Source organism: Aulostomus chinensis, chromosome 8, assembly GCF_037954235.1.
Source record: "Aulostomus chinensis isolate RoL2024-O1b breed Wild chromosome 8, RoL_Achi_v1.0, whole genome shotgun sequence".
NCBI lineage: Eukaryota > Metazoa > Chordata > Actinopteri > Syngnathiformes > Aulostomidae > Aulostomus > Aulostomus chinensis.
The window spans coordinates 6,431,672-6,453,049 of NC_141327.1; the positions used below are offsets into that span (position 1 = coordinate 6,431,672).

At 41.2% G+C, this 21,378-nt stretch overlaps 1 protein-coding gene across 4 annotated transcripts; it reads left to right on the forward strand.

Annotated features, from left to right (window-relative positions):
• The first annotated feature begins 1,153 nt into the window (after positions 1 to 1,153).
• dok7b (docking protein 7b) lies at positions 1,154 to 21,377 on the forward strand. Of its 4 annotated transcripts, XM_086210648.1 has the most exons (13): positions 1,162 to 1,253; positions 1,369 to 1,414; positions 2,245 to 2,345; positions 3,940 to 4,090; positions 6,377 to 6,577; positions 11,593 to 11,712; positions 14,315 to 14,428; positions 14,830 to 15,683; positions 17,556 to 17,627; positions 18,390 to 18,435; positions 18,514 to 18,651; positions 18,735 to 18,938; positions 19,642 to 21,377. In XM_086210648.1, the coding sequence occupies exons 1-13, from the start codon at positions 1,200 to 1,202 to the stop codon at positions 19,776 to 19,778; spliced, it is 2,238 nt and encodes a 745-aa protein (XP_086066774.1). In that variant the 5' UTR covers positions 1,162 to 1,199; the 3' UTR covers positions 19,779 to 21,377. The 4 variants fall into 4 exon arrangements, with proteins under 4 accessions (XP_086066775.1, XP_086066774.1, XP_086066772.1 ...); XM_086210646.1 differs by having other exon boundaries at positions 18,390 to 18,651; positions 18,735 to 18,911; XM_086210647.1 differs by having other exon boundaries at positions 18,390 to 18,651; positions 18,735 to 18,911; positions 19,645 to 21,377.
• The last annotated feature ends 1 nt before the right edge of the window (position 21,378 follows it).

Below are 21,378 nucleotides of genomic sequence, written 5' to 3' on the forward strand. Positions count from 1 at the left end.
CCACCTGGAAGCAACCCACAGAGAGACGGGGCAGAGAGGACCAGGTCCCGTCGGGCACCCCCCCCACCCCCCCCCAGCATGAGCAGAGACCAGGGGCATAGGGCCCCTCCGGCCCGAGACCTGACCAGAGCCCCCCAAGATGTCAGCCAACATCTACCCACACCCCACACCCAGGCGGGGCAACCACAGCCCACCACAACGAACAGGCCCACCACCCCCGTACAGAGCTACCCCCCCCCCCCACCCTTGATCCCCATCCCCTCCACCCATCCCCTGTTCTCCCCCTCCCCCCAGAGCAGGCGGGCTTCAGGCTATAGGGCACCACCAGCCAGCCAGCCAGCCAGGACCCCCCACTTCCCAGAGAGGCCCAGCCCGCCTGCCGGGGTGAGCCAAAGGCACGCACAACCAGGACTGCCACCCCCGGACAAAACAATCATACCCTCATCTTCCTCCATACAGGGGCTGATTACTCCATAGATGCTGATATGGTCCAGGGCACCTCAGACTTAGTGATGCTCTCGTTATTTCATTACATTGTGCTGAAGTCAGCAAAGGCCATAGTTACTTTTTATTCTTATTATATCACGAAAAAAATATCACATCATAATCACTGTAACAACATTTTACTGGAAAGAACTCTGGACATCTGACTCATCAAAAGATAGCAAGCTTTGTTTTCATGATATAATAATGATATTAATAAGGTGATGACATGTTGGCTGCTCTGTAGTGTGGTGCTCCTGCACCCTGTAGTGGTTGAGCTGAAGCTAATCTGTTAATGGCACCTCTCAGAATTGGTGTTATTCTTGATTCAGTTTTGAGGGATTTCCACAGACAGAGCTGGTGCTCCTCTGATTAACATTAGGGCAGCCTGAATCCGTGTCTAACACCCGGCTGAGAGCCTCACTCATGAGTAAAGTCAAAGGTATTCCAGGGATGTGCTTTTAATCGAATTAAACAATAAGCAGTTGACGTAGGATGGCAACTGGACTGAGGTGGCGGCCCCCGTGGCTCCCCCCGCCCACCTCGGGGTCCGAAAGACGGGGAGAGGGGGGCGCTCTGGCACGACGTGCGCGTTAAAGGCTATTTTGAAAAATGACCCCTTCTCTTGGGGCAGGGGGAGGCGCGCGCGCGCACGCACGCACGCACGCACGCACACAGACACACACATACACAGCTGCTCGGAACCATGACAGAAGATGACGGATACAGTTGTCACGGAGGGACAAGTCAAGTTTAGAGATGGAAAAAAGGTGAATCACGCTGTTCTTTTGCTCATATTGAGCTTTAAAATCCCGTCCTAACTCCGACTTGTTCCCGTGAAGTTTCTAGGTTTTTATTTGCTGTTTCTATTCCACTTCTCCCCAGTGGAAGTCTCGCTGGGTCGTTGTTCGGAAACCCTCTCCGGTCGCAGGTATGTATGAGAAAAGCACTTCTGTTCTTATAACCTCTGCTCATTATTTGCCGGTTCTGCACATGTTTCTCTGTGACACAAGACGAGTCCATTCCGTCATAATTTCTAACGTAACTCATCATATTTCCTGCAGTGTGATATAACAGTCACAACTTGTCAAATGGACATTTGGCTCTTCGCCACAGGGGCGCACATCTCCGCGTCAACACGTGGACATGTTGTGCAATTCATCAGTTGAATGGATCGAATTTAATTAAATTTAATGGAGCCAATCACATTTATAGAGTGCAGACAGAAGATAAAGCCTCTTCAGAGCAAGAGCAGCGATACTTAATCATAAGCTTTTAGGTGCCAGCTGTATTTAAGACGTGAAAACCTTCCAACCTAGAATTGAGACGCTTGTCTTGCAAGTCACGTGTGTTAATATTGCACTTGAGTTGTTAGACACTGAGCCCCTCAGCATCAATATGTACAATATGGCTAAGCTCTGTGTGTGTGTGTGTGTGTGTGTGTGTGTGTGTGTGTGAGAGAGAGAGAGAGAGAGAGAGAGAGAGAGAGAGCATGTGTGTGTGTGTGTGTGGACTTTCATCATCAGCTCTGTCAGAGAGGATCAGTTCATTGTTTCAGGGTTTGTTATGACAGCTGTGAAACAGGACTAACATTCAAGTGACACTGTGGTCTGGTATTTAGCCACAGAATTGACTTCTAAGCCTAAAGCTTGTCGCTCTGTGTGTGTGTGTGTGTGTGTGCGTGTGTGTGTGTGTGTGTGTGTGTGTGTGTATGTGTGCGTGTGTGTGTGTGTATTTGTATATGTCGTGGATCTGCCTCAGACTGTCTGTCTGTGCTGGTGTATAAGGAGAAGAAGAAAGGGAAGGAGAAAGGAAAGGGGAAAGGCAGCGGCCACAAGGAACGTCTCAATGTAACCCTGGAGGTGTGTGTGCTCGGATGACACTGGGGACTGTCTGATATGGGATTTTTGAGCCAAATACTGATTGTAGAGTGGGAAAAAAAATCACAGCTTGCTGAAATTTGCAACCAAAGAAATTTTTTGTGCTGAACTGAAAATACACCTTTTCTATGATTGCACACCAGTGCCAATATGAGTATGTTAGGGTACTCAGAAAGTTACATACTTAAACAAATAACTTACTTTATTACAAAAAAATTTGACATTGTCGTACATGACCATTTAATTGCCAAAATCAAAAGATGAAGTATGCAAGGCGGCGGTTCTGGAGTGCTCTCTGCTGGACACACACGTATTCCATTTTTAAATCCCCATAGACATTATTGTCTGCATTTTATGTGTTATACAAAGGTTTATGATCGTGATGTGTTTCGGAAAACAAGATACAAAATATCTGTGTTAGGCCAGTGATTGGCTGGGCCCTAGCTAACATTTAAGGCTTTACACTGCTGTCACGTGTACAAGAAGCTGACCAAATATTGTTAATGACACATTCTGAAGGTGAGTACAGACCTCACTGAATTTATTAAAGGTGTGCGGAAGGAAACACTATGTAAGTCTTCATGAGAAAGTCATGAGAAAAGTGAGAACGAGGGAAGCAGCTACACATGATGGGCCTTATTCACAGAATGTTCTTATGCACTGTTTTGTTTTTACACACAGCAGGACTCTTTAGCCCTCAATTTCGTCTTACAGACAGGAAGTAAAGACTGATGGTTATTCTAACTCCTGACGTCTTTTGTGTAGTTCTTGTAACTGGGAATCTCACAGGCCTGCAAAGACCCAAATGTTACCGGAGGTACACAATAAATGTCAGGAGTTACAAACAGCTACAAGGCTTTACTTCCTATCTGTAAGACTCAAATGAGAGCTTAAAAAGTACTATAATTGTGTAAAAACAAATTTGGACAATTCATGAATGGGTCCCTGCATGTGGAGAGGCCAAAGAAGGTCAGTTGTATTCATCAGCCAAAAACATCTAATCACAGTCTGCCATCAGGGATAACTACTGATTACAAAACATCAAATTAAGACCATAAAAACAAATCATGTGATGTGATCTGAAAGGAATATGTGAGTCAAAAGATCCTCTGTGCCATTCATGAATGGATCTTTCTATAGAGTCTGTTATTAATAATCTGATCATTTTTTTAAAGATCGGAATTTATGATTTTGCTTTGCTACATGATTATAAAAGGACGAAATAACAGATGTATTTATTTCAAAAAGATAAATAAGAAAACAATATTTCCTGGCTTTTTTTTTCAAGAACAGATTACTGAAATACAAGGTGGACCTGAATGCACCATGAATCCCCCTTTTTTTTCAAATGGAAATAGGGAGACTGCAGGTGTCGACTGTAGTTGGACCGCTGAGATTTATGGAATATCTACCTGCATTTGCCGGATCAATGTTTCATTTCCTTTACTTGATACCTGACAGCAGCAGCAGATCAATTATTGATATTTCACCATTTCAATAATGCTAGGAGAGGTAACTGCAGGAACACCTCACCCTATTATAAAAGAAGTCAGTGTAAATGACTGTGTTTCGTTAGAGCATCTGTGGCGTGGAACCAGGGCCGGGCTATGACGGCGTGTCCTACACACTCTCTATCCTCTGCCTGGCACACACACTGGTCCTTGGCTTCCATAGCCGGGAAGCTTTACTGGCCTGGGACATCCGCATCCGCTACAGCCTTGGAGAAGGTCAGTGGCTGTAACCTTTTCATCTAGAGATGGGTTTTCTGATAAAGGATGTGAAGGAAAAAGCTGTTACACTTAAGCTACAGCTTGATAATGAAACTTTTCCAACACTGAACCATAATAAATGCATTTTGTTATTTAGTTTTGATTTGAAGTCATTCTAAAACAGTCTGAGAGTGACAAGCTGCATCAAGCAAGTATTCTTTCAAACCCTGTATATCACAATCCTTTTACCACTCTTGTGTAAAAATTTGACTTCCTCTTCTGTTATGAAGTGCATTTAGGATGTGTTGGGATTTTTAAAGGAACATATAAACATTTTGGGGAAATATGCTCATTCACCTGCCTCTTCAGAGTGTGCACTGCAGAGCTGAGACCCACAGAGATCAGTTGGCTACTAGTTAGCTTAGCACAATGAATGTTAGTGGATGGAAAGGTTAGCATACCCCTGTCAGAAGTCATCAAATACACTTCTTCAATTAAGTATTTGTCTCCATGACATAATAAACCTTTGCTGTGAAATAAGTGAAATTACAAGATTTTAGAATCCGACAGATAGCCAAAACTACTTTCCTGACCAACATAGTTGTAGACCATAAAGTAGTTCCCATGTATCCCTGTCAGAACTCTTTCTAAATCTCTGATTTAGAGTGTACGCTCTTAGCTACCATGTATTTTGACAACTAATGACTAACTTCAATAACTCCAGCCTGAGATTTTACAGCAGCTCACAGTAAATTGAACAGACATTTACTGTGGAGGCGGAGCTGTCATTACCTTTTCTAATTATTCCTAATCCTCTAAAAATAAAGTCTTTACGACCTGTTAATCATATTATCCACAATCACTGTGTCCCCTCATCTCCATGTGACTGGGACATCAGTATTTCTCTGCCTTAAAATCACAAAGAGCAGCTGTCATGATGACATAACAGTGGCCTCTTCAGTGTCAGAGGTCATTTTACAGGTTTACATACACACGTTTTGCATTTTACAATGACTGTTACTTCCCTCCCCAATATACAGGCCGCGACCTACCAGATATTTACCAGCCAACGTGAACCTAAATCTTTCTACGAATCTATAAACAGTAATCCCTGGACATTTTCCCACTGAGAGATCATTATAGATCCATTTCACTTCATTTCAACTTTTCTCCACTGGCTGTCTATTAAAGGAATATACTTGTGGGGTAGTAGCATGGTACCTGTTTTTTTCCTTTCTCTCTTCCAGCCACCCATAACTTTTGTATCTTTTCACAATGCTATGAAAAGCAGCGGTTTAGCACACAGGACTTGATTTCACCCTCAGCTACATCTTTGACTATTCTCAAGGTGCTCAGGCAGCAACTTTTAAGTCTCTTCATAAATAAGATTTTTATGAATAGTACTTAGACCAGAGGTTTTCAAATTGTTAGGCTGATCTCCCCAGCAGGGCTTGAGAAAGTTTCAGGGGAGGCTTGGTGAATGAAAATAAAAGGATATTGGATATATAAAAATATCATTTATCATGTTGCCTGTGTGGTATACGGCTAAAGAGATAATGTTGCGAGGGGTATATTTTTGTATTTTCTGACTTTGGAAGAGTCAGAAAAGAACAAATGACTCATAAACTATTTAAATATATTTGATGGAGTCTGAAGTTATATAAAACAGTAATATCAGGCTAGCTTGGATGAATATTTGACTGACTTTTTACTGTAGAGAGCCAAAACTGAAGCATAATTGAATTTTGGGGGATGTGTTCCAAGCTTTGTCTAAGCCACCAGCCAACATCTAAGACTTTGAAAATATTTGAGTTAAAGATTGACTCAGGCAGGCATTGTTACATACTTTGATTTATTCTTTTTACATTATCCTCCTGTGACTGTAATGTCTCATCTTGTTCTTTAGAACTCCTTTTAATGCTGCAAACTATTGATGATTTTAACCTACAGAGCTGCACTTATGGTGCTCCAAGGGCAAGAATACCTGTTTATGTATGCATGTACTGCTCACATACAGAATGGGACATAATGCAGTATGCTAGCAGGGCAGGGGAGGGGGAGCCTGGCACAGAAAACGTACCATCTGCAGAAACTGGGCGACAGCCAGTTGCAGGCAGCAGAGTTTAAAAAACTGCTTAATCATCATCTCAGCCATCAGTTGTACTGTACGTGTGTGTGTGTGTGTGTGTGTGTGTGTGTGTGTGTTTGTGTGTGTGTGAGTGTGTGTGAGAGAGAGAGAGAGAGAGAGTGACACTTATTTATCTTTTATTTTTGGGGGGGTTTAACTTAATTTCTTTCTTCCAGCGCACCGTTTCAGTGTCAATGTGGAACCAGGTACCAAACTGGAGAGTGGGCCAGCCTCCCTCCACCTTTGCAACAACCTGCTGTCCCTCACCAGAGGCCTTCCTCCCCTCGTTGTTGGTCACTGGAAACTGTCGGCGTTGCGTCGATATGGAGCTGTACCAAATGGCTTTGTGTTTGAGGGGGGGACTCGCTGTGGATACTGTGAGTAGAGGGTCTTTGTGCTGCATGAATTTAAACACAATAATATACCGAAAACAAGCAGCACTTATTGTAAAGCCATACTTCACCCAATGAGGGGATTTTTGCTTTTCATGTACTCAAAAGCAGTTTTCTTAAGCTAGCAAAGGTGTTTTTTTTATCCCCTCCCACTTTTTGACTTCAGAATGCAGAAAGCGCCAGCCATATATTCAGCTTCAAACAAATGGAGACCGATTACTGTCAAAACTGTCCAAAAATGTCTTACTGGGTAAGAATGAGTTCGTAAATGGATGATTCTGGACATTTTCATCATTGTTTTTAGTAGGTGGCCCTAATTGGCTCTGATCTGAGTATACGGGGAGGGTCCTTTCTGGAGTCTGAGGTCCCAAAGACATGATCATGGAGGCAAAAAATGTCCTTGTGAACTTTAAATGCCTATTTATGAGTACGTTAAAAACGTTTTTTTCTGGTGAAGTACTAATTTAACTGCTTTACATTTTTGTTGTTGTTTCTGTCTTATTTGTGGGTAACTGGGCAAGTGTAGATCATATTAGTGGATTATTTTTCCTGTTTGATAATATGCAATAAAACAGGTCAGAAACCAACAAAAGGTAATATTTACAGAGGAAAGTCATTTGTTGATTTTCTCATTAAGTTCTAAAGCAGTCAAAGAAAAGCTCTTTTATGAGTGATTAAGAAGATGGTTGAAGAAATGGCTCAAAGAAATGTAGAAAAGGCCATTCCTATAGTTTTAAGCCATTGAATTGGGGATTCTCAAGGACCACATCACACACTGATCGTGGTGTGTCAGCATGCTGCCTGTCTACTTTTAGATAAATAAACTGTCATTCAACACTTGCAGACCAATAAATCAACCTGTGATTTATTGTGGGTGTTTATAGAGTACCTAATCCACCCAAGACATATCTTTGGACAAATACACCCAACAGTTGTAGTCCTCCGCACCAAATCATAATATTGTGTGTGTTTGTGTGGTTGCCAGGTTGGATGCATCCTGTGAATGTCCATGTGTCCTCCCTCTGTATGTGAGGAATGAGAAGCGGTTTTATGATTTTGGGTGGGGAAATGGGTGTGTGATACCTAAGCAACAGGAATAGTGTTTTAGAAAAGTCAAAGAAGGTTAATGGCTCATTTTTCAGCAGCTGTTGTGTTTTTGATTTTTCCCAGATACCTGGAAATATAATTTTTGTATTTTTGTCTGTGTTTCAAGATGTGTGTGTGTGTGTGTGTGTGTGTGTGTGTGTGTGTGTGTGTGTGTGTGTGTAAGCATACTCATGGCTCCTACAGGAATAACCATGAGGTGTAGAGGCTCTAGTTTCAGCATTCTGATGAGCAAATGCTATAAATACCAGCCTTGCTCAGCAAATCACAGGCAGCCGAGCAGCCAGACAGCCTATCAAAGTTCCTCCTTCATCTCATATGCATATTACCCAGCAGCCACCGGGGCAGCAGAGAGAGGCCCTCTTTTCATACCTGAAAAAAAGAAAGTGACTGAAAAAGAGAGAAGTGAGAGTGACATTCACGAGATGTTCACGAGATAAAGCAAAGTGTTATTTTACGTGTTTACTTGTATTTGGTGACGACACCAAAAAAAATCCAGTTGGTAGTTTTGTTTTTGTTGAGTTTCATACCCTCACAACTTTCAATTTACAAAACCTGTGAGGAACACCTCAGTCTGTTACACAAAGGAGTAGAGATTGTTTCTCCAAGTAGTTTGTACAACATTGCTAAAAGAGCAGAAGTTAGACTTGTTAAATATCCGTGACCTTCATCTCTAATTCATTGGGTTTTGTTGTTGAAGGGTTTAAGTGATAGTTCACTCAAAAAGTTTATTTTACCTTTCAAGTACGCACAAATAGGTGTATTGAGCTCTCAGATATACTTTTGTCTTCACAACTCACTACATTGTGACACTAAAATGCAGTAAGACATGTATATTTAGCTTGAAGCTGATGATTACTGAAGGCTAACCACATCAGAAAGTGTCCCAATGTGTTTGTGAGCTCAAGACATCTGTTTGTGATGCAGAGAGGTGAAGCCACATATTAAGATGTTTAAAAGAAGAAATATACAACAGTACTGTAAACAGCAGACTGTCACAACATCATCATTTGCGCAATGGTGCAGAATAATGTGCTGCGATTACAAGTTAGTAAGCAAAAAATGATCATTAGTGTGCAGTTTTCTAGCCCTGTACTTTGAACCAATCAGGGCACTATACAAGAACTTTTGCCCTTTTTAGCTCCCTGATATCCCCCAAGGCTCCTGTGCTCGCGTCTCTCGGTCATCTATTGCGGTTCTATGAAGATATTATACCCTTGAATGCCTCAGTGTTCTCTGCTGCAGCTGCATAGTCAGCTGCACTCGGACAATAACACTCCTGGCTACAGAGTTGACAACTTACACCACTCAAACACAAACACACACACACACACACACACACACACACACACACACACACACACACACACACACACACACAAACAAACACTTCTCCCTTCCAGTGGGCTGTGGGATCATGGAAACACTTGCTGTGTACAGCACTTGCAGTTGGTCTGCAGTCTTCATGGGGGTCTATTGGATGTGTGCTTATGCTTGCACAGTGCCACACACGCACTCTCGATTAGTGTGAATCAGTATAGAGTGATTTTGTTGCTCAAGCCCCCCATTGAATGGGATTATGAGTCCACGGTGTTCTGTAATCGATGATGCTTGGAGCAGAGCCCATGTCTTAGCTACACAGATATTTCCCTGCCTTATCAGTTCCACACGTTTGTGTAGCAGATACGCACACACGTACGCACTCTCTCTCATTCTTTCTCTCTCTCTCTATCACTCCTATACAAACACGCACACGCACACACATGCAGGACCGTCATGCTCACATGCAGGCAGTAAAAATGATCCTCCAAAGAGTTTGGAAGGCTGTCAAAGCTTGTGATGTAGGTGAAAGTAACTTTAGGTCTGCATTCTATGGCAGCAATGTTTCCATGTCCCTCAGCAGGTATTAACACACCACACACACACACACACACACACACACACACACACACACACACACACACACACACACACACACACACACACACACACACAAAACTTGTTTCATGGGACACTAGTATGCTGATGCACATGCAACAGTATGCAAAGTTCATTATGCGTTTCAGAGGATTATGCAGGCTCTGAGACACATAATTGTTTTATATGCTCAACATTCAGGCATATGTAAGCCCCAGTGAAGCAGCCTTGGCTAAATGAGACATTCAGGTGTGAATGATTTGGTTTAGCGCATCCCTTTTATAGATTTCATGTTTATTTTAGAGTTGTACGTACAACCGATCTTATCCCTCAGGTAAACCTGCGTGGATGGTATTCTGGCAGTATTAAATTATTTATTTCTTCATATAGAAAAAAAGACCACAGTCCATCACGTATCTGAACTGACATTTTTCAGAAAATAATGAGATCCTACAAGGCCCTCTGATTCATAACAATAACGAAACTTTAGAAATAGGGTCTGATGAGTTCTAAAAAATATAAAATTGCCCTTATTTTTACCTATACTGTAAACTGGATATGATACTCTTGTGCTATTATTCACATTTTAATAGAAAAACATCTTTGAATGATCATATTTTGCAGGGATCATACCAACGCTGCTGCACTACAGTACCTCAGGTAGAAATATATTTTGACATACATTGGACCCTTTTGTAAAAATTGAACCTCTTGTAGTTAGATGTTACAGTGGACCTTATTGTAATTTTGATTGGAATTTGATATTGTTCAGCATTATTTAGAAATGCAGATCATTTCAGCAGACCCTAATCATTCAGTTATTTCTAGTGCCTGAATGCCTTTTTTTGTCCGAAGTTTTTGTGTGAAAAGAAGAAATGCTTCTGATGATGTTTTATTTTACAATTAAAAAAGAACATGCAGAAATCTTCAACTCTGATGTCACAGTACTGCAAAGAACAGAAATACTTAGTGAGGATTTATTATTGCAGTGGTGGAGTAGAAATTTTATATTATTGGAAGGATACGTATGAGTCACATTGATATAAAACAGGATTTTAGTGTTAGTGAAAGCCATACTCATTTTGAGATTTCTGTTTTTTCCTACTCCAACTGATTGTTCTTTTTTATTTTGTCCAAAAACAGAAAAATACAGTTACTATTAAAAAATCTGTTTCTCATATAATCAATACTGGTATGATATGTGACAATAATTCATATATTACCAGGTTGTGAAACTCTGACTAAGCTGGTGAGTGGATGAGCGACATCAATCATGAGAATATGGTAAAATGAATGATATGTTTCTATTCAATTTCACGCTCCGTGATGATTCAAGTGAAGAACTTTTCTCTTGTCCAGCAGGAGGAATTGAATAATCCCTTGAAAGCATATTCACTCTTAGTGCAGCACAGACATAAGAGAGATCTGCAGTTAGTAATATATATATATACTGTAAGCTGACAGCTGAGATGGATCTGCTCGTATACGCTGAATCGTGAAATCTTCCCACAGATTGCCTCATCAGTACCAGCATCACAACTACTGCACAGTTTCAGGAGGTTTGCAGTTTTTAAACATCCGTTACTTTAAAAATCACATTTGGAACTTTGCTGACTGGCAATATTCTAATATTATCATCCAAAAAAGGTGTCTTTCTGCTTTACTTTCTCAGCTGTTTTTCTTTTTTATTAGCAGCTAACTCAGTTCCATATGAACAGAGATGAAGCCTTGTTTTTTTTCAATATCTTCACGATGTGAGATTTTGATGCTTTATGATTTTTTGTGCTTGTCTCATGCTTTTTACCTGCCTCTGTGTGCTCATAGAGGAGTGAAAAGCTGTTGTATCTAACCTTCTCCAACTGCTTCTACAACTGCCTTTGGAACCTCCTTGAGCATTGTCTGGCCTTGTCTTGGCTTCTCTATTATACCATTTGCCGTGACATTTTCTTCCACCATCATGTTGTTTCTTTATCCTCCAGGGGCTGGAGTTTTCTTCTTGTCCTGTTCAGAGGGAGAGCAAATCAGTTTTCTGTTTGACTGTGTCGTCAGGGGCATCACCCCCAGCAGGGTCCCACAAGGCCTGCGACCTGCCCTGCCAGGTAAACGCACACACACAAACACACACACACCCCTATACACTTGTTGCACACAAAATATGAGTAATACAAGCAAGACTTTTAATCAGGTATTTTTTCAAGAACTACAACAATCTGTCACACTGATATGTGTCTTTCGCTATAAAAGTTCACAGCTTGTTTTGCGTGCATGTTTAGCATTGGTGTCAGGCTAATGGAAACATCACATGCTTAAAGTCCCAAGTGTCAGCCTTTGGATTAGGGGTCATGCCTTTGCATGTGACTTGTGCACAATTGTAATGCAGTGCTAATTTCACAGGAATTTTTAAGGTCACCAAAACAGAGACAGAGTATAGTGACAGCTGCAAAGAGAGCGCTTATAAGGACACAACCTCTGTTGTGCCCCCCCCCCCCATTTTATCGTTGATTAATTTTTTCAGCTTTTTCTCAATTAATCTATTGATCATTTTGAATAATGCTCAACACAATGTCCCAGAGCCCCAAGTGACAAGTCCAAACAGTCAGAAATCCCAAGATTCTTCATTTTCTGTTATAAATGACAAAAAAGGGGCAAATCAACTGCGAAGTCTTTGCATTTTGGCCTGAAAAGCAACTGAAACGATTAATTGGTTATCAAATTGTTGAGATTATAGGTTATTATTAAAAGAATTTTTTGCAGTGTGAAGAGTTTAATTGTATCTCAGTCTGTTTGTTTTAAATATATAGAAAATTCTGTAAATATATAGTGAATGTGTAGAAAAGTTTGAAAATGGATACTTAGCAAATGTGTTGGTAAGTCTATAAATACGTAATTTTTGATTCAGATTCAGACCTTGCTGATCCCACAAAGGGAGTCTCATTTGCATCTAACCTCATAACAAGCATCACAATGAGCACTCATGAGACAGAGCATAAAGAGGTTGGCTGAAAATATTCTTTGCCTTCTTTACCACCTGATTCTCCCAGGGTAAAGACAAGTCTCTTTGATGGACTCCAGCAATCTTGGAGCAAACCTTAACAATACTTTGCAGATTTTTCTTGTCCTTGATGCTTAAACCACTGCACTAACAAATAAAAGAAAGGTATGTGTGGACAAGTCACATGTTTACATACTGTACATAATAATGGCAGCAAAATCCAAGTATTTCTCGAAATGCTGAAATCACACACAACTAATCAATTCCAACTCTTGCAGGACTGATTTTACTCATGATTTTTGCTACACTTCAGCCATGGCGGTTTTGCAAATATCGTGTTGTAAGTGTGTAAAGGGTTTTCTGAGTCAGGCTTGCACTGACGCAGTATAAAAGCTACATGTTTGTAATTTAAACATGTTGCAATCTGATTACACAAGTTTGTACATACAGATATTTGAATATACTCTATGTTGTTTCCACCACTGGACATGGTGCAGTGCAGATGTGGTTTTCTCACCCTCTGTCCACATTGTTAAAGCAGCAAATGTACTTGCACATGTCTGTGCGCCAGTGGGTGTATTGCTCTTTAAAGGAGGTGTGGTCATGTCAATTGTTGGTGAGCTCCAATCGTAAGGCAGTGCATCTGATTAACACAAACCAGGTATCATCGTGTTTCCTGCAATTTAAAGAGCACAATGTTCATACATTAGGCTGTGCATGCCATCTCTTGTTACACACAAATGGACATACAGTTACATGCAAGAGATTACAATTAAAACATTACAGCATTAGAGATTATTAATGTTTGCATCGTGTTATTAGCATTACATAGCTAATAGAATTTTTTGACAATGCTACTGCAACTTAAGCCAAACAATATGAATATTGAAAATATTACTTATCTCTAATGTTAGGAAGATTATAAGACAAACACACAGATAAACAGTTGTGATGTATGTAGACATTCGATCAGATTCTGCAGGAAATGATGAGGATGATCATCGCAAAAGTTCCACAAATTTGGTGTTGGCCAACATGTGTTGTCTGTCAGGGGCCCACTGTAACCTCCCAACATTCACGGCTGTACAGAAGCTAAAATTAGCACAGGCTTGCAGCTGTCAGCTGACAACTCACATAGCGTAGTGAAGACACTTGGCATCTGCACATTAGCATTAGCTGCTGTGGTCCAGCAATACAGGGGTTAGGTTGTTGACACCTACACACACAAACAGCCCCAGCCCCCAGTAGACAGACAGACACAGACACAGACAAAGACACACACAGACACACACACACACACACACACACACACACACACACACACACACACACACACACACACACACACACACACACACATACACACACACTTTTGTTGCAGATTATGTTGCAGGCAGTTAGTGTGTAATTGGCAGTGTTTTACACTAAATTACCCAACAATAACAGAGGTGACTCCTCCAGGAGATGTTAAATTTATAAACCAGCATACCAGTTAGACACACGCGCATGTGCACACACACACACACACACACACACACACACACACACACACACACACACATATACATATATGCATTTGCTGTTAAATCTCGCTGCTCTCTGACACCCTCCACTTTTGTTTAATAAAATCATTTTATTGCATTAATCATGTTTCTGCTTTCAGGATTTAATGTCATTGTCTCTTACCTTTGTGTATGTTGGTGCTATAGCAGCAGATCCCAGTGCTGATCCCAGGTCAGCAGAAGAACGTATCAACCAGGAAGCCTCTGAGCTGGAGAAACGACTCAGCATGTTGTCTCAGTGTAGCCTTGCGAGCAGCGCAGGTAACTTCGTCTGTAAACATCCTTTCAGGCTGTGTAATGATTTGTTTTTCTTCCTCATCCATTTTGTTTTCTCAGCCTGGTTTTCCACAAAAAGCTTCATCACTACAGATCTTAATTTATGATGATTTTTAAAGTTGTAGTCAGAATTTTTGAATACCATCAAAGGCCCCCAGAGGAAATTTTGCTGACAACTCTCAAAGCTCTAAACAGTTTTGGTGGAAAGCCTTCAGGAGTTCTGCCCTCACTGCATTTAGGTTTCTGTGGACATGACCTGAAGCAGATAGGAGCAGTTACATTAAATTGAATTTCACAAGTTCATAATAATGTTCTGCACCTTTTTGCCTGATGCAGGATCAGTGTGACCTGATTGGTTTTTCAATCTGGATATTATCTCTCTTCAGCCTCCGCTTACAGCTACAGTACATCTGTTGCTGGGGACGACCACAGCAGCATCTCCAGCTCCTCCTCCAGCCAATCAGATGCAAGCTATGGAAGCAGACTTCCTTTTTGGGTGGAGCCGTTAGCTAAGCTGCACCTTTCCAGTGAGACAGCGTCGAGCTCCTCCACACTGAAGGCGATGACTAGTTCAGATGATCGCCTTTATGCTGCTGTGATGGGATGCACTGGGACTTCCACCAATCCCCGTGGTCTCCATGACAGTGGGCGGCAAAGCTCATTGGACAGTGGCATTGGGATAGCGACAGGTAGTCAGTCATCTTACTCAGGAAGCTGCTCCTCATGTACGGGAAGTCTGGACACAGCTAGTCAGGGGGGAGGGGAGGAGTTTGGCTCTGTGGCCAGTTTACCTACAGCTCCTCTGCCATCTTCACCCCCTTCTGCTCCTCCCCCTCCTCCTTTTCAGTCTACTCTTCCAGAGGACAGGTCTGCTACCTCCTCCTCCTGTTCTTCTCAATCTAGCTGTCATGAGTTTCAGAGGCACAGTGACGAATATCACATCCCCAGCCTGCTCAAACTACGCTATGATACCCCCAGAAGTCTGCTCCAGACACCATCTCTGGCGGATCCCTCTGCCAAGGAAGGCCCTCCTGAGCTGGGCAGGGTCAGCAGGAGCAGTGGGGAGGGGGTTGGAAGTCAGGCACAAGGACTTACTAACAGCTCTAAGACTCAGCACCATGCTGTGAATCAGCTCTCATACTGCCGGGGAAGTGAGAGGGCGCTCTCTGTGAACCCCGAGAGGACGTCTACACCCCAGCTCCGGCTCTCCTCTGGTGGCGTGGTTGGTGAAGAGACTCAGGTACTGCTGAGCTCATACACATTCAATACCCCATTCAACCAAGCCAGCAGCAAACACATATACTTGGAGGGGCATTAACAGGGTCTGGACAGCCCAGCTGTTGGTCCTTTGTTGTCTTTCTTCCCGTGTATGAAAACAAACCAAACATTGCACAGAGGTCAAATTCTAAGCAAAATGTCCTTGCTTGGCTTTATAGGCAAATAGTCCTGATGATGACACTCAACTTTTTAACTCACACAGAGAGGTAGTCCCAATCAGGACAAAGCTGTGATGTACTTTGAGCTGGCAGCAATTTAGAAGTATATCAGTTTTTCTCTGAATCCACAAATGTTATTAAATATCCTTTTACATTTTTTTGTTCAGTTGCATTTTCTGACAAACGGCACAGCTGGATTTTTTTAATTTATTAAAAATTGACCCAACAGGCATGTCAATATTTTATTGTAAAATATACCATGATATCTCTTGCTAAATAAATCTCCTAAGTTCCATGAAGTCATACTGTAACATTTTTTATTTCATTACAGATTCAGTATGAATTTCAGAATTTCTTTATCTCAGACACTGATTTTCTTTTAAATGCTTTGAATTTTATCCTCATGTAAGCTGTTGGAGTCCATCGAAAATAGAGCATCTTTACACATCAGTCTCTTATAGAGCAATCAAACAACTACAACACCCACAATCCCTCAGCTTCTAACCAGCTTTTGTTTGTGCAGTTAGAAGTGTTGATGGTCATTCTTGAGGCTGACACACTCACTTTAATACTGCTGTGTTACATAAATTTGCTGTGTTGTTGAATGATGCTTCAGCAGGTTAAGTAGCAATTATCTGTCCTCTTCACACTCACTCTGCTGCTTGCTTGTCAACCTAATGAATCACTTGGCTGCAAAATGCCACTAGAAAACAACAGCCTTGCTTCTAATGACCACTCATGCACACACTGTTCCAAAATGTACGGTGGTGGCTGCCCTCCTTAATCTCCTCCATATGAGCTGTTCAGTCTTCAGTCCAAGTGACTTTGGATGTCTTTAGTGAAAACCACAGGGATGGGAAACATGTCCAGAAGGTTCACACACCAGACATCAGTGATAATGTAACAAACTGTGAGGTGACAGTGCCCGCAGCTGAGCCACTAAAAACCCAATAGGTGAGAACTATAGTCGTGGTAAGATTAAGCGCTGGTTTCCATCCAAAACCTATCAAGATCGAGTGTTGTTTTGATGCTTCTGTCTGAAATCTCTCAGAGGAGGCTTGTGACTTTGTGTCTAATTAATTTTCTTATGGATTGAGAGAAGCACTTCCCCTTTGTAGTGAGCAAATTATCATTAGAGTAGGAGAGGATGCTGTGTGTCTTGTGATTTCTGACATCTTGTCCAAGCGTGTGTGCATGTGTGTTCATTATACAGCATGTCTATGGTGATGAGAGCGGGCCAAAGAAAAAGTTAATGAGTAGTGATGAAACTAACAGAAAGCCCCTGGGAGGAGGAGAATCCTGTTGTATGAAACACAAATGAGTTTTTTTTTTTCTCTCATTCCTCATCTCTGGAGTGTCAGAAGTTGGATGTGGCAAAAATATTTAATAAGACGGTCCCTGATCCCACAAGCTTTATTACATCCTCTGAAGAAAACAACACATGACAGATAATGTTGCTGAAGCTTCAGCCGATGTTGGCAAGAGAAGAGTGTAAATTGGGACACAATGTCAGAGATTTCTCATGTTTGGTTCAGCTTTGTCAGCGCTGTGCTCACATGTCTTCAGTACTTTGAACAGTTGCTGTTTGTCTTTTGTAGCAGATAAAGAAAATAAACATTGCCACAGCTAAGTCCTAACCCCGCCTCAACTATAACTTCCCTTGTCTCCCCACCCAGTGGCGTCACGATTCAGACAACTACATCACACCAGAGCAGTGGCGGTTGGCAAGGAACAGATGCTTGACGCAAGTAAGATTTTATCTGTTTGTGTTGGGCATGAATCATAAAAAGAGCTTTGTTCAAATCAGGACTCCTCAGCATTTGACAGTAGAGTTAGGACAATGTTCCTCTTACAAATAAAAAGTTGAGAGTTGCAGTCGCGCAGTTTCTAATAAAATACTACATCAATTTTACAATTTAAAATTACAATCAATTTACATTCAACTTCGTGGTGCATTTGTATGTAAAGGCACGTGAGGCCTCATTGTGAATACATATTTTTTCGTATGTAATTCTCTCCTTTGAAATACATACAGTTGTTACCACTGTCTTCTTCTTCTTTCACTAATTATGCAGTAAAACACATATGGGTATGAAGGGGATGGTTATTGATGGTGAAAGCTGCTGCCATTATGACGCCTACAACTAGATCAGCCGATATCATAATTCGATTGCAGTAGCAGCATTTCAACCAATAGATGGCAGTGGCACACCACAAAGTGTAGGATTCAAACGGCTTCTATAAAATATCAGGATACGGACCAGAGTCAACATCTCCACTACATATTACCCTTAAAAAAATTGTGCTCGAGCTGAAAAAGTAATTTTGGGGTAATTTGATTCCTCTGTCATCATCACATGTCCTAAGTAGCATAAAAACATCCAAACAAACACTTGAAATCAAATATGATAAATGCAAGTTTTAAAACAGATACAAAGCAAATTCTTAATTATATATTGATGATTTTAACTGCCTCAAGATAAAGAGCTGTTTTGACTTGTATTCTCCAGGTTGAGAACTTGTCATCAGGTCCACGGCCTTCTGCTGATACTCCAGGTATGTTTGCCTGTGCAACAGTGTGCTCGTGTCACCATGTGACACAGTTAAGTGATGACTGGTATTGTCACCGTGCAGACCCTCCTCAATGTGTGAGAGACAGTGGGGATGTTGGTAAGAAGTTGACAGGTCTTAGGAGGTCACTGTCCTCTTTACCACCCACTACCCCTCCACCTCTGCTTCCGCCGTGTACGCCTCGGCCGATATCAGCCAGTGGTAATAACACAAGCTATTCTCTCATGTCTTAACAGTCATAGTATATCTGATAACTTTCAGGTGCCTCTGGATTTTTCCCACAGGTATTTTTCATTGTAAAGGTGAAGCTCGTGCATCTGTTACCCTGGACATGGCTAATTATGTCAACATACCTATTAGTGTCTTGCCGGCTCCACCTAACAGAGAGCTCCTTTACTCAGAGCTGGACCTGCAAGAGCCCAGTTCTGCTCCAGGCTCTGCTCCACCCTCTGCTGTTAGAGGTAACACTTTGCAGCTGTTGAGACCCAGTAAGAACGCAGGACCTTAAATAGACTCTTTACATTTCTGTTAGTCTTTTTTCTGCTTCCTTCTTCCTTTTCCATTTGGCTACAGCCATCAGAACATTAATATAGCTCACCTGTCATACTTGGACAACACACACACTGAGTGCGTTAAAATATTATTGAATAGAAAATATGACATCCAATAAATTCCATTTCATGTGTGTAGCTCAATATAAATACATATTTGCCTCAGGGAGCATATGATGCCCACTCTCTTTAGACCCTCAACATTAGGAGGAAATACTTTCTTTTCTGAAAATTCTTTAACCAGGAAAAAACATGGGTTTATGTTGCCACTTACTTTTTCCTTTTGCATCTATAATCTATGTATCTGACATAAATGTCACAAACATGTGAAAAGACTGAAGCCTAAATTACGTGACATTATCTCAATAAACAATGTATGGATGGTTGGTAATTAGAAAACTGAGTTTTACCAGACAGAGGGCCATTCTAATCTAATTTGATGTATTTTTAAATATCAGGATATGATGGAAATGTATTCTGGCTCTAACAATGATGAATGTGTTGTGAGGCTCAGCTTCAATGAACATCACACCCCAGCTGTTAATGGATCATTGTTGAATTCTGTTTTCATGATTTCAAGTTAAAAGAATATTCACACAGTAGCAACACACATTTCATGTTTTCCTCCCTTCCTTGCCAGAAGAGGGCTCCACCATGTACGCCCACCTCAACCTCAGTGCCATGGAAACTGCTCATAGAGTGGGGGCGGAGCATGCTCAGGGCAGGGAAGAAAAACTGACTCAGCTGGAGAGCAGGCAGCAAGGGCCACCAAACTGACATTGAGGACCCTCCAGAACAGTTTTCAGTGCTGATTCTCACAGTTTCTCTGGATAAGCTGAAACCCAACTAATGCAAAATTTGAAAATACACCTCCAGTTCTGCCAGCGAACACAAACTATCCATTCCAGTAACAGGAAAATGCTGTAGGATGTCTCTTGTGCAGCTGCTTTTGGAAGAGTTTTGTGATAAAAGTTTGTCCTTTTTTTTAATGTGTGCAGTATGCCCATACAATGCCCATGTAAATGAATGCTGCCCTGTGTATCTCATGAATACCTTCACCCCAAACATGTCACTTGTTTTGGCTGCATGGCGCTCTTATCTGCTTTCTTCAGACTGCAGAAAGAACCAGCAATGTATAGTCACTTGAAGTTAAAGATGACTGACAGCTAACAGCAGCAGAACTGTCCAAAAACAAACTCTCAAGCTCATCATTTGGTATCATCCAGGTCTTCACCCAGCCACATGCTCAGTAATCCACCTACAGTTTGATTTGAGCTTAAAACAAACATGGCTCTTCAGGCTGCTCCATTAAGTTGAACCAACGGTTTGTAGGTGTTGTTTTGTTTTTAACTCAAATCAAAGTGTTTGTGGGTAACTGAGCATACAGTTTAATAAGACGTCCTAGAGTATACCAGACAATGCATTGAAGTTTGTTTTTGGCCAGTTTTGCTGTCGTTAGCTGTTATAATTAGCTTCAAGCTAAATACACATCACTGGGTCTTTCTGTATTCTAGAGTCACTAAGAAGAAATGCAGTAGAGAAAATACATCTTCGTAAGTTCAAGACATGTATTTTTGAGTACTTAAAAGGTAAAATACACTTTTTAAGTGAGGTATCAGTTTTAATTCAAACAGGGGGACTAAAACAATATTCACTGAATCTAATGTCACCATAAATTGATATATATTTGTATTATTAGTCAGCTGGCCGAGGCGTTAAGCCCTCCTCATCACATTTACCGTGAAGAGTCCCAGTCTGCTCAACAACCATTCCACATCAGAGTTCTGGAAGAAAAAAGCAATTTACAGTGATAGCGCTGCTGCAGACTACATCAATCCAAGCCCATCCAGATGAGGCAGGACACGACTGACTAATCAACCAGTTATCAGTCTTGGCTTTAGGTCTACAAGGGGGCAGGAACTGATGAATGCAAAAGCACTCTGTGTGTGTGTGTGTGTGTGTGTGTGTGTTTGTGTGCATGTTTTCCAAATTTTCACATCCCTCTTGATATCATCAGGATAAATTACCCACTATTTGATAGCCATTTATTTTTATGTTGACTCATCCAGATTGGTGTCTGAGGAGGAGCAACAATATGAGTCAGTCTGTATTTTACCAGAGCAACCCATTAATGTCACCACAGGAACTGCTTCCCTCCACCGGATGTGTAAATAGTAAACCCTTTTATTTATGCCAAGATAATGAGTTATATGAAACTATGTTTTTCAGATATTACTATTTCTATGTTGTTGGCACCTTTATTCTACTGAAAATTAAAGATTGCTGTTGCATTTTCTGGTCCCTGGGTATCCATGCTACTTTTTATTTTTATTTATTTTTTTTAACATTTTCTATTCATAAAAAAAGAGTACTATTT